This window comes from Geotrypetes seraphini, chromosome 8 (assembly GCF_902459505.1).
Source record: "Geotrypetes seraphini chromosome 8, aGeoSer1.1, whole genome shotgun sequence".
NCBI lineage: Eukaryota > Metazoa > Chordata > Amphibia > Gymnophiona > Dermophiidae > Geotrypetes > Geotrypetes seraphini.
The window spans coordinates 8,237,149-8,251,456 of NC_047091.1; the positions used below are offsets into that span (position 1 = coordinate 8,237,149).

General features: G+C 46.8%; 1 protein-coding gene across 4 annotated transcripts in view; it reads right to left on the reverse strand.

The window, feature by feature from the left end:
* The window catches only part of GMEB1 (glucocorticoid modulatory element binding protein 1), a 65,061-nt gene that overhangs the window by 13,244 nt on the left and 37,509 nt on the right, over positions 1-14,308 (reverse strand). For 3 of the 4 annotated variants that reach the window (XM_033953974.1, XM_033953976.1, XM_033953977.1), the window contains exons 3-6: positions 13,987-14,084; positions 6,153-6,277; positions 3,728-3,831; positions 1,209-1,366 (exon numbers count right to left, since the gene is read on the reverse strand). In XM_033953974.1, the coding sequence (XP_033809865.1) occupies positions 1,209-1,366; positions 3,728-3,831; positions 6,153-6,277; positions 13,987-14,084 (485 nt within the window). The remainder of the gene's footprint in view (positions 1-1,208; positions 1,367-3,727; positions 3,832-6,152; positions 6,278-13,986; positions 14,085-14,308) is intronic. The other variant, XM_033953975.1, reaches the window with a different exon arrangement.

Consider the following 14,308-nt stretch of genomic DNA (forward strand, 5'->3'; position numbering starts at 1 on the left):
TATTCCATGCTACTGATCCAGGGCAAGCAGTGGCTTCCCCCATGTCTTTCTCAATAACCAATTATGGACTTTTCTTCAGCTTTGGAATTCCTTACCATTATCACTTTGATTATTGACATCCATTGATAAGTTTAAGGCTGATTTAAAAACATTTCTCTTTTCTGATGCATATCAAATGTGATAGTGGTTGAAAATGCTGGAGAAGCTATGTAAAATATAGACTGTACCTAATGTGTTTGCCTCCCTTCTATTTTTTAAGATTGTAGTTCATCCTCCTAAATCTACAATATGTTGTTTTGTGGTTTTATGTTTTCATATTAAATTTGTTATTAGATTTTAGATTATAAGTTGCCCAGAAGGTTTACCATTAGTGCGGGATAGTAAGATTATTTTAATAAACTCGGAAACTAGGTACCAAAAGTGCATTACAAATAATGTATTATGTTCTAAGCTCCAAAGGTAGGAAATGTGTTTTAGCACATATGTAGACACTTTAAAGAGTTAGCATTTGCAGGTATGTTGAAATTTAAACAGCATACAATGATCTCATTGGTCATTAACATAAGAAGTACTAAGTCCTTAGTAACCAAAGATAAATTTAAACATGTACTTTTAGATACCATATATCAGTGGTTCCCAACCCTGTCCTGGAGGACCACTAGGCCAATCGGGTTTTCAGGCTAGCCCTAATGAATATGCATGAGAGAGTTTTCCATATAATGGAGGCGACAGGCATGCAAATCTTCTCCATTCATATTCACTAGGGCTAGCCTGAAAACCCGATTGGCCTGGTGGTCCTCCAGTACAGGGTTGGGAACCACTGCCACATATAGCTCCAGTCCAGGGCTGTAGTAAATAGCTGGCATGTCAATTTGGAATGCTCACCAATTAGAAATGGAAGAGGCTGTATTTTCAGCCTTCCCTTCCACCCCACTCTATGAGCCCTTTGGAAACTCTGACCCTCTCTGGATACGTTGGTAATAGTTAACCCCATCCCAAGAAAGCAGGAGTCACCTCTCTTATTTTCTATCAGCTCAGTTTTCAATGATGATTTTGAACTGCCTGGTGGTGCCATGAGTTTTAAACCATGTGTAATACATGATCTAATCATTAACCCCTTCTTCTCACTTCCCATATAGTTATTAGACCACATACGTAATCTAAAAAGGAAAAGTGTAATCTGTGGTTTCCCACTTATAGACTGCTACCGTCTACTGAGGTTGGAGTCTGCAGTATGCTGGTCTGCTGCCCTGGGACAGGTGCCCGGGCACTGCTGATCAGGAGGTCAAACTTAGTACTTCGGCAGGTATTGGTGCAAACTTTATCATGCTGAAAGAAGTCGATCTGCCCAGAGTCCATCAACTTTCTATGCAAGAGAGAAAGACAACATGAGTCCAGCAGTACTAGTAACTAGTGAAAAGGCTAATTAGCAATGACGACAAGCATAAAAGGCAGACATGTGCTAATACTCATTGTTCCAAGATTTTCTCACCACCACAAATCCATACTGTCTCAGATTCATATTTCATTTATTATTTCAATACTTATGGCATGATAGCAGGGGTACCAAGTTTTCAAAATGATTGAGGGTGCTAAATGCATCACAAATTATCTCTCCTTGGGCAAAAAGCAGGAGGTTGATCAATATTTTGGCTGCTCAGCATCCACAGCACTCACATTTCTGGGACCAATGCTTGATATTCATGTTTTTCCAGAAAAACATGACAGACTGCAATATAAGCTGTGCCCACAGAGAGACAGTGTTGTCTATTACAATAATATAAGGCAGGGGTGTCCAATGTCGGTCCTCGAGGGCCGCAATCCAGTCGGGTTTTCAGGATTTCCCCAATGAATATGCATTGAAAGCAGTGCATGCACATAGATCTCATGCATATTCATTGGGTAAATCCTGAAAACCCGACTGGATTGCGGCCCTCGAGGACCGACATTGGACACCCCTGATATAAGGTCAAACAAATGGTACTACTGCACTACTGCAAGGCTGCTGCAAGAGGCTGCGGCAGCCATTTTCAGGATGCTGCTGCAGTAGCAAGGGGAATTCGCTCCTGCCCTCATCTTGCCCACTGCACCACCATTTCTCGGAGGTAGGCTGGGGGACTATCGAGACCTAGAGAGTTGGGGGACCATGAGGAAGGGTCTCTTTCTGCAGGCATAGATTTACCAGATTTTCCAAATGGAAAATCCGGACCCCTAGACCCGCCCAGTTTCACCCATCCCCACCACGTTATGCCCCAGTCTCGCCCCCAGCCCTGCCCCACCCCCGCTGCCTGCTCTCGTAAGGCAGGAGGGCATCCGCGCATGCGTACATACCCTCCTGCCCGACGGGGATTTGTTGAAAGCTTTTCAAAACCCAGACAAAGTGCCAGGTTTTGAAAAGCCATCCGGGGGAAATCCAGATATCTAGTAACCCTAGCTATGCAGGGCCTGGCCTGTGTTCAGCCAGGGCCCAAATAACTGACTTTTATACAGGCCCTGCATAAGCACTGGCATAAGAACATAAGAAATGCCTCTTCTGGGACAGACTTGAGGTCCATCGTGCCCAGCAGTCCGCTCACGCAGCGGCCCAACAGGTCCAGGACCTGTGCAGTAATCTTCTATCTATACCCCTCTATCCCCTTTTCCAGCAGGAAATTGTCCAATCCTTTCTTGAACCCCAGTACCGTACTCTGCCATATTACGCCCTCTGGAAGCGCATTCCAGGTGTCCACCACACGTGGGTAAAGAAGAACTTCCTAGCATTCGTTTTGAATCTGTCCCCTTTCAACTTTTCTGAATGCCCTCTTGTTCTTTTATTATTTGAAAGTTTGAAGAATCTGTCCCTCTCTACTCTCTCTATGCCCTTCATGATCTTGTAAGACTCTATCATATCCCCTCTAAGCCTCCTCTTCTCCAGCCAGGACAGTTTACATTAGCACCAGATATTTGTTGCTGTGGCCCACCACATGATCTGGCATTGAATATTCAGGGCTATATTAACTGGTCACGATCAGCATTCAATAAACACTGCTTATTGCCACTGGCTGAATATCATCACCCAGAGTGAGCCTGGCTAGTACTTCCTATTCTTGACCCCAGAGACGGCCATCTCAATAGCTGCTTTCCATGCTGTATGCTGCCACCACCCTCTCTCTTCCATAAAAGCTGCTCCTCGGCTTTGCCCAGTCATAACTGAAACTGACTGGTGATCTTAGCAGAGGAGTCAGATGTTGAATGAGCAGCAGTCATTCCTGTAATGCCACTGCCTCATCAGTGGAAACTGCTCCTCATGATATAGGTCTGGGAATCCATCTTCGGATCTTTTAGATTTAATTACTTGCCTTGGCCAACTCTGAGCTCAGAGCAAGTTATGTTCAGATACAATAGGTATTTTGCCGCTCCGGAGGGCTTACAATCTAAATTTTGAACCCGAGGCTATGATAGGGTGAAGCGACTTGCCCAAGGTTACAAGGAACATCCATTAGTTGGTTAGAGTAACAATTAGGCTCCTCCTTCATATACAGCAGTGATAGTTATTAACTATATGCAAGCAGACTAAACAAACTACCATAAATATGCCAAAATGTGTCTTGTTTTTATTCACTACGGATATCCTGAAAACAAGGATTCCTGAAGGGGGGGGGGGGGAGAGGAGGAAATCAGGACAAGAGCTGAAAACCACTGAAGCACAAAGAGCAAGAAACTACTGACAAGCAGACATGCTTCCTACCTTAACATGATGCCCCCTAAGCGGATGGCTCTCTTCCAGTCCTTCAACGTGGATTTACCAGCCAAGTGGACAAAGTGTTTGGGACTGATCAACTGGTCATTGAACTAAAGATACAAATGAAAAAAAAAAAATGCCCAAATCATAAGGAGGCACAAGGAACAGGGTATAAAGATGTGGAGCATCAGAATATTATCACCATTGAACAGAAGGGAAAAAAAATTCAGAAAAGGGAAGATAATATTTTTTCAAATGGTCTAAGATGCAATAAGATCTGTTCTAAAGAATGACAAGTGGACAAATTTGTCCCCGTTCCCACAGGATCTATCTCCATCCCTGCAAGCTATGTCCTCATGTGCACAAGCCTCAAAAACTTATAATTTTAGAGGCCTGTGCAGATGAGGACAGAGCTTGCAGAGATGGGACAGAGACAGAGGCAAGACTTGCAGGGACGAGACGAGGATGTAGATAGATCCTACAGAAATGGTGACAAATTTGTCCCCGTGTTATTCTCTAATCTGTTCCTTGGGCAATGACACCTTAGCAGACCAAAAATCTTGCATCATGCTATTGTGTTCAAAAGCTTTGCTTTATTTGTAGATTAAATAATGATGTTTTTTCCAGAAAAAAACAAAAGAAAAATTTCCACTATGCAAAAAGCAAATCAACAGAAAGTAGGGATTGAAAGATGATCTCCATGCAGCAACCTAGTCTTTAATCAATACTACTGTATTGGCAAATATATGACTCTAATCAAATGCTTCATACACACCAATATTTAAATATCAAGGAACAGCGCTGGATATTTTACTAAACACACTTGCTCCGGAAGGCTAAAAATAAAGAGATCAATTGATTGGTGATAGGTTAAAACCCCTCTCCAATCACCGAGTAAGATGTCACTGAGCAGGAAGCACAGCTGATAAATGTTTATTAGGATTTTATATACCACCTATCAAGGTTATCTAAGCGGTTTTTACAATAAGGTACTCAAGCATTGGACGTAAGACACCAACAATGGCAGAAGAAACATTGCAATGAGCGATCTATTAAATATACTCTGAAAGAGAAACGGTAATAATATGTTTATCTTATTGTTTGTAAAGTCCTGGCAACAGTCATATATTGAAAATTGAATGAATGGATCCTCAGGAGTTAATCTTTTGTAACTTCTGAGGAAATTTGCTCCCACACCTTCCAGAACACCAACAGCCTCCCACCAATGTGTGGGAGCACGGCAGTTGTTCTGGCGTCATTGTGTCTTCTTGGAAGCAGGGTTGACGCGAGACCCCAAGGGTTGCTGGTGTCTGGAGCTACCAAAACTCTGTCTGAATCCCCAATAAGATCTCTGAGCAGAGGCACCTGGGTAATATTGGTGGGAACGTCATGGGGAATTAAAATTGCCCCTGCCTCCCCCAGCGGGTTGGTGAAATCTGCTGCCTTGGAGAGCCTTAGGACAGTGATCTGCCACACTGGCCATGAGATCGTCTAAGCCCTTACCAAATAGCATCTGCTCTATAAAAGGCAGTCTGCTTAAGGTGGCCTTAGAGGCTGAATTGCCCGCCCATTGCCTGATCCACAGCATCCTGCAGATGGAAACAGTCTACGCAGACACCTTGCTCATCACTCTGATGATGTCATAAAGAGCATCTGCAACATAATCTACCCCATCCAGCACCAGCTGCAGGACACCGCCACAAACGATGTTGCCGCTGCAGCTTTGATCTCCAAAGTTAGCGCTACAAATTGCCTCCTAAGAACCAAGTCCTCCTTGCAGTCCTGCGCATCCTTTACCATCACTCCTCCCTCACCAAGGAGGGAGGTACGTTTAATTACTTGAGCCACCATGGAATCTACCTTCAGCTGACTAAACAGTTGCTGAAATTCCAGCACCATCGGTTAAAGCTTGGACATAGTATTGGCTTCCCTTAGGAAGCCTTCCGGAGACTCCTATTGCTCAGTGACTAGCAAGGTGATGCCCGGATGCATGGGGAAAAGGTTGTCAGACCCTTAGATCGCCCAGTCCCCAGGTCTCCCAGGCAGAGCTACTCCAAATCGGGGACCTCTAGTCACCGAAACCTCACGAAACAGATAAAATATACCTGAAAATAATAAAAAATAAACAGAGCAGATCAGAACACACCTTCGTAGTTTGCTTGCAGAAGGAAAAACTGAAGAGGACACTATGCGCCACTGGTGAAGGAGGAGAATATGAAAGATATGATTGACATCCTTTTGCAAGCAGCTTGCGACCAGAGGAAATTCATCTAGAGTACAGATTCCTATGTCCTTGCTATAGAATTGGCCTTTATCTGCCTTCATGTTTCTAAGTTTTATTTAATGCCAGGGTAGTAACTCAGTCACAAGGGCAGCTTCCTGCGCCTCCTATGCTTTGTGCTTCATAAACATTCCACCATGTTATGATTACCTTGACACATTTCACATTAATTCCTGGGCAGACAAATTTCTTCCAGAGAAGGATGGCTTTGCTCTCTCCACATGTGATAGGATAGGCAATTTCTATTTCCTCATTTGTTTCGACTGTGCTGGGATCTGCAAGCAGAACCAAAAAGGAGACATGTGAGTTCCAAAACAAAAAGCAGCATTATAGTTCTACAGAATAGGAAACAAAAAAATCTGAATAAAATTTAACATAGCTGATTGAAGAGTTATTTTTGCTACCCCATTTATAGAAACTGTCTAAGATTTTAGGCCCCCTTTTATGAAGCCATATTAGACCATTTTAAAAAAAATTTTAATTGCTGGCCGCTTCGGTATTAGCTCCGACGCTCGTAGGAAGTCTATGAGCATCAGAGCTTTTACTGTTGTGGCTGGTGATAAAAAAGCCTAATGCAGCTTCATAAAAGGGAGGGGGGGGGGTAGATTGTATCAGTTTAGAAATGTCAGTCAGGAAAACAATTTGGTCAGTGTGTGTGAGTGTGAGTGTGGAACATTCTAAACATTGTCTGCTGCTATTGAGCTCCCTCTTCCCTATTTTCCATTGTGCCTCCCCTGGCTACTGTAGGGACAGTAGGTGGGGGTTAAAATAGCCTAGTGATTAAGGCTGCAGGTTACAAGCCTAGCGCTGCTCCTTCTGACTCTGGGCAAGTCCATTGCCCCAGGTACATTAGGCAGATTGTAAGTCCATCGGGACAGATAGGGAGAAATACTTGAGTAGCTGAATGTAAACTGTTTAGGCTATAAGAAGTGTGTAAATACTAAAATTAAATACATCAATTCAGTTCAATTCAATGGAGGTGGGGCATGTGCCTATAAAGGAGGCTCATGCAGGAGCTGCCACTACAGTGTTGGGGATTTAATATTTATGGATGATGTCGACTAAGTCTTCTATGGACAGGATTGAGCTTCTTTTCTATTTATGATGTTCCATTTGCTTTTTTTTTTTAAATAACATTATAGTTGTAAACTGCTTAGATCTTATTTAAAGTGTAAGTGGGACAGTACATTTTTTGTTGAAACAATTTTATTGAATAAGCCAAAAAAAAAAAAAAAAAAAAAGGACAATGAATACAGTACAAGATAAAACATTTGTTCAAGAACTATACAGCAATTATCCCCCGGTCCCAATCGCCCAACCACACCCTTCACCCAACCCCTATCCCCTGCCCCTCACATCAATGGGGACAGTACATTTTTTAATAAACATAATAAAACACAAGGAGAACTTTTCCACAGTACATTAGTTTAGAAGCACTGAGCTAAAAAGTACATGTGTTTATAGCTGTTTTGAGAGACAGCAATTTTCAGACTGACAATTTACATGTGTAATATTGAGATATATACAATACCTGGAGGCTGCAATTGATTGTAAGATCACTAGGTGGCATTATTTTAAGGGCTGAAGTGCATTAGTTGTAGCGTTCTGTTCAATTATTTTGACGGTGACGGGTCAAAAGCGCGCGAGGACAAAAGTACGCCGACAACCGAGTGCGGATAACTGAGTGCAGGGCTTAATCGCGCCGAAGAAAACCCGTATTTTAAAAGGCTCTGACAGAGGGTGTGGGGGGCAACCCCCCCCCCCCACTCTACTTAATAGGGATCGCGCTGCCTCACGCTGCCATGTTGGAGGGGTGTGGGGGACTGTAACCCCCCCACATTATACTGAAAACTTAACCTTTTCCCTAAAAAACAGGGAAAAAGCTATGTTACTTACCGTAACAGTTGTTATCCAGGAACAGCAGGCAGCTATTCTCACTAATGGGTGACGTGATCCAACGGAGCCCGATGCGGACGCCTCACAAGCAGTCTTGCTTGAAGAAACTTCGAAGTTTCGAGTCGCCCGCACCGCGCATACGCGAGTGCCTTCCCGCCCAGCACGAGGCGCGTCTCCTCAGTTCAGATAGCTAGCAGAGAAGCCAACCCAGGGGAGGTGGGTGGGACGTGAGAATATCTGCCTGCTGTCCCTGGATAACAACTGTTATGGTAAGTAACATTGCTTTTTCCCAGGACAAGCAGGCAGGTATTCTCACTAATGGGTGACCTCCAAGCTAACCACAAAGGGATGGTGGGAGAGTTGGCAATTTAGGAGAATAAATTTTGCAATACTGTTTGGCCAAACTGTCCATCCCATCTGGAGAAAGTATCCAGACAATAATGAGAAGTGAAGGTATGAACCGAGGACCAAGTGGCAGCCTTACAAATTTCCTCAATAGGGGTAGATCTGAGGAAAGCCACAGAAGCTGCCATTGCTCTGACCTTATGGGCTGTGATTTTACTGTGAAGGGGTAATCCAGCCTAGGCATAGCAGAAAGAGAATCAAGCCGCCATCCAGTTGGAGATGGTATGCTTAGAGATAGGACGTCCCAACTTGTTCGGATCAAAGGAGATGAAGAGTTAAGGAGTAGATCTGTGTGGTTTGGTGCATTCCAAGTAGAAAGCCAAAGCACGTTTACAGTCCAGAGTATGAAGGGCCGATTCTCCAGGATGAGAATGAGGCTTCGGAAAAAACACTGGAAGCACGATGGATTGGTTAAGGTGAAATTCCAAGACCACTTTAGGTAGAAATTTCGGATGGGTGCGAAGGACCACCTTGTCATGATGGAACACTGTAAAGGGTGGATCAGCCACCAAGGCTTGGAGCTCACTGACTCGTCTAGCAGAAGTGAGGCCAATGAGGAAGACAGCTTTCCAAGCGAGATACTTCAGATGAGCCATGTTGAGAGGTTCAAAGGGAGGTTTCATAAGCTGAGAGAGAACCACATTGAGGTCCCAAACCACTGGAGGCGGTTTGAGGGGAGGATTAACATGAAAAAGTCCTTTCATGAATTTGGAAACCACAGGATGAGCAGAGGGCGGTTTCCCTTGCAGAGGCTGATGGAAAGCAGCAATTGCACTGAGATGGACCCGTATCAAAGTCGACTTGAGGCCAGACTGAGAAATGTGCAAAAGATAGTATAAAACAGGTAGAGGGTATGGCTGGTGCTGAGTTGAAGGAGAAGGGAGTACCAAGCTTGAAGGAGAAGGGAGTACCAAGGTTGTCTGGGCCACCGTGGAGCAATCAGAATCATGGTGGCCCGGTCTGACTTCAGCTTGACTAGAGTCTTTTGAATGAGAGGAAATGGACGAAACGCATATAGGAAGAGATTCGTCCAGTCCAGAAGAAAAGCATCTGCCTCGAGGCGCTGAGGAGTGAAGATACGGGAGCAAATCTGAGGCAGTTTGAAGTTGTGGGGGGCAGCAAAGAGGTCTATCTGAGGCGTTCCCCACTGAACGAAGATCTGATGAAGGGGCGTGGAGTGAAGAGTCCATTCGTGCGGTTGCAGAAGACAGCTCAAGTTGTCCGCTAAGGCATTGTCCGCCCCTTGAATGTAGACAGCTTTGAGGAAAGTGTTGTGGCAGATCGACCAATCCCACACTTTCAGAGCTTCCTGGCAGAGGGAGGCCGATCCCGTTCCTCCCTGTTTGTTGATATAGTACATGGCGACTTGGTTGTCTGTGCGAATGAGGACAACCTGGTCACGGATTAGATGTTGAAAGGTATTGAGAGCATTGAAAATCACCCTGAGTTCCAGGAGATTGATTTGGCACTGGCGGTCAGTGCTGGTCCAGTAACCCTGGGTGCGGAGACCGTCCAGATGAGCCCCCCAAGCATAAGTCGACGAGTCGGTCGTGAGAACTTTCTGATGATGGGGCGTGTGAAACAGTAAACCTCTGGATAGATTGGAGGATAGCATCCACCAACGAAGAGACTGTTGCAGAGCAGGAGTGACCTGGATGTGTCGAGACAAAGGGTCGGACACCTGCGTCCACTGAGATGCCAGGGTCCACTGAGGAATCCTGAGGTGAAGTCTGGCAAAAGGGGTCACTTGAACTGTAGAGGCCATGTGGCCTAGAAGGACCATCGTGTGTCTCGCCGAGATGGACGGGCGAGAGGACACTGAGTGACAAAGGTTGAGGAGAGCTTCCAGGCGTGGAGGAGGGAGGAACGCTCTGAGTTGGGTATTATCCAGGACAGCTCCGATCAAGGGGAGAGTCTGGGAAGGCTGAAGGTGGGATTTTGGAAAGTTTATCTCGAATCCCAGATGCTGCAGCAACCAAATCGTCTTCTGGGTCGCAAGGACGACTCCCTGAGACGTTGAATCTTTGATGAGCAAGTCGTCCAGGTAGGGAAACACCTGGAGATCATGGTTCCTGGGTGCTGCGGCCACTACTACCAGGCACTTGATGAAGACTCTGGGTGACGAAGCCAGGCCGAAAGGAAGCACTCGGTATTGAAGCTGAAGATGTCCCACCCTGAATCTGAGGTATTAACGTGAGGCCGGATGAATGGGAATGTGAGTGTAGGCCTCCTTGAGATCCAGAGAGCATAACCAGTCATTCTGCTCAATGAGGGGGTACAGGGATGCCAGGGTCAACATGCGAAATTTTTCTTTGACCAGAAACTTGTTGAGCACCCTGAGATCCAAAATGGGGCGCAGATCGCCCGTCTTCTTCAGAACAAGGAAGTACCGGGAGTAAAAACCCTTGTTCTGTTGAGTCAAAGGAACCGGCTCGACAGCCCCAAGCTGCAACAAAGCCTGAGCTTCCTGAAGAAGAAGGGCAGTCTGGGTCAAGTTGGAAGGATACTCTCTTGGAGGGTGTTCCGGAAGAACTTGATGGAATGGAACTGAAGAGAGTATCCCTCCTTGATGATGGAAAGGACCCAGAGGTCGGTGGTAATAGTCGTCCATCGGTGGTAAAAGTGATGGAGACGACCTCCAATCGGTGGAGCAACTGAAAACGGCAGAACGACAGATGTTATGCCCTCTATGAGACAGTCAAAAGGGCTGAGGAGCCTTAGGGACCGTAGATGGTTGAGGCTTCTGATGCTGCTTTTGGGGATGCTGCCTCTTCACAGGCTGTCGGATGGGTGGAGCCTGTTTAGGCGGGTAACGCTGCTGGTAGATCAACAGTGGACAGGATGGACGAGGAGGAGCAGGCTTAGGCTTCGGACGTAGGATGGACTGGAAAGACTTCTCGTGATCCGAGAGCTTCTTGGTCGCCATTCGATGGACTCATCGAAGAGGTCGGTACCAGCGCATGGCACATTGGCGAGTCTGTTCTGGAGATTGGGGTCCATGTCAATGGTCCTGAGCCACGCCAGCTGGTGCATGGCCATCGAGCATGCTGTAGCCCGAGCCGATAGTTCAAAGGCATCGTAGGAGGACTGCATCAATTGTAGCCGGAGTTGGGACAACGAGGCCAGAACCTCCTGGTACTCAAACTGTGCTCTGGGGTCCAGATAGGGCATGAACTTCTGGAGTACAGACAGGAAGAATTCAAAATATGTGATGAAATGGAAGTTGTAATTCAGAACTCTGGAAGTCATCATGGAGTTCTGGTAAATTCTCCTACCAAATCGGTCCATGGTCTTGCCCTCCCTACCAGGTGGAACGGTGGCGTAGACCTGGGAGGGGTGAGACCGCTTCAATGAGGATTCCACCAAAAGGGACTGATGGGAGAGTTGGGAACCGTCAAACCCTTTATGGTGCACCGTGTGGTACCTGGCATCCAACTTGCCCGGCACGGCAGGGATGGAATAAGGTGTTTCAAGGCACCGCACAAAGGTCTGATCCAGCAACTTGTGTAAAGGAAGCTTGAGGGATTCAGCAGGTGGTTGAGGAAGGTGCATAGTCTCCAGATATTCCTTCGAAAATTTAGACCCTGTGTCCAGTTAGATGTCCAAATCGGCTGCCATCTGCCGGAGGAACGAGGAGAAGGACAGCTGGTTGGCCAAAGCAGGGCCTCGAGAAGGACTCAAGTATGTCGAGGCCTCTGGATCCAATGAGGACGGGGATCGTGGTGGTGATAAAGACCCCAGCGTGTCCTCAAGCTCCGGCATCGGAGGGGGTGAAGTAGCCGGTGGGGAATACTCCACAAAAGTCTGCTTCCGATGAGGCGAGGCATGCCTGGATGAGTGCCTCGATGAATGCCTCGATCGATGATGTGAACTGTGCTTGGAAACCGGCCTCGATGGACGAGGCGAGTGGGTCTTCGCTGAGGCCCCCAGATAGTGGATGGGGCTGGAAGTGGTTGATCGAAGCAGAGGCGGTTGGCTGGGATCGCCCCTAGGTACTCGTAGAGACTCGAGTCCCTGTATCAGGTGAATCGGCTCCAAGGAGGCACTCGCAAAGACTCTGCTCCTTGCATCGAGTGGATCGATTCCAATGGAGGCACTTGCAAAGACTCTACTCCTTGCATCAAGTGAATCGGTTCCAACGGAGGCATGGGCAAAGATTCTGCTCCTTGCGATGCATGCATCGATGCCAGACCAGACACTCGCAGAGACTCTGCTCCCTGTAGACAGTGTGTGTACCGCTGAGGCACCAGAGGCGGCATGACCTCGCAGGAGGCCTCCGCGTTCCCAGGCTGGATTTGGGAGAGAAGCTTAGGCCCCATAGTGGTGAAGAGCTCAATGAATTGCTTCTCCAGTAAGGTCTGGAACGAGGCCGGCAAGGATGGATCCGCATCAGCAATGGGAGCACCTGCACGGGCCTCGCGCTCCTTAGGGGCAGTGTGTGAGTGCTTGGGCTTAGAAGCCTTGGGCACTTTGAACAATACCGGTGGAATGGGCTGCTGTGCTACCTGACCTGGAGAGACAGAGGAAGGCATCGCAGCGGGTGCTGGAGTCTGAGCCGGCACAAATGACGCGGGCTTGAGGAGACTCGGAGGCTGGAGAGCCGCGGATGATGTTGGCGGTGAAGGTCCCTTCGATGAGGATGGCTCCGTCGAGGACTCCATGAACAGCGACTCCCACAAGACGCAACGACGCTTGAAAGCATGTGTGGTGAGTGTGGAGCAAGGCCGGCACAATTTCGAAAGCTGTTGAGGCCCAAGACACCGAATACAGCATCGATGAAGGTCCGAAAGCGAAATCGCGTGCTGGCACTTGGCACACTTTTTAAAACCGGTGATAGGCCGGGACATAGGCCGGAAAAGCTCCGCCGCAAGATTGAAACCACGGGGCTGCGGCCACGTGGCCTGCCCGAACGGATGGAAGAAATTTTTTTTTAAACAATAAAGAACGACGAAAATCAGCGATTAAGAGAAAAATAACCCAAAACTGCGGACTTTAAAAGAAACAAGTGAAAAAACTTCACGCATGCGCGGTGCAGGCGACTCGAAACTTCGAAGTTTCTTCAAGCAAGACTGCTTGTGAGGCGTCCGCATCGGGCTCCGTTGGATCACTTCACCCATTAGTGAGAATATCTGCCTGCTTGTCCTGGGATAAAGTTAAGTTTCCAGTATAATGAGGGGGGTTACAACCCCCCAAACCCTCCACAACGCCAGCGTGATCTCTATTAAGTAAAGTGGGGGGGTTCCCCACCAACACCCCCCCGTCGGAGCCCTTTAAAATACAGTTTTTCTTTGGCGCGGTTAAGTCCTGTGCTCAGTTGTCTGCGCTCGGTTATCGGCGTGCCTTTGTCCTCGTGCGCTTTAGACTATGAACCATTTTAATTGGGTCTGCATTTCTATTAAAATTTTTAATTGTGATTAATTGCATGATTAAGGCAGAACACAGTTAGCAGTCCATGGGTGGGAGGGAGGGGGTGGCCCAGAAGGAGCCACACATTTCCTCTCCCTTCTCCCCACATTAGGTATCATTTCTTTGCTAGCAGCATAAATTTGTTTTACTACTTGGGATCTAGCTATTTACTTGGGACCTGGGTTGGCCACTGCTGGAAACAGGATACTGGTCTTGATGGACCTTTAGTTTGTCCCAGTATGGCAATTCTTAAGTTCTTAAGCAAAAGAGCACCTACCAATGCTTTCTTCTATCTTCACTGTATGTGCACCCACAGACACCATGGCCGTGCTGGTCTCCAAAGCCTCTTCATAGACCCTGTTGTAAAAGTTTCCGCTGATCAACACAAAAAGATTATAAACACCCAATCTGGAATTCTCTCGTGAATTTTTCTTTTTGCAATAACAAATTTGCAGTACAAATGAACAAGAGAGCAAGACAGTGTTCACTCAGTCACATCACTTCTTTAGAACAGCCCCTGCCCTTATCTTTGAGAAACCAAAATATTGTCCACTAGCTTGGCCACCCCTAGACTGCCAAATGAGAGATCTGGCAACAGG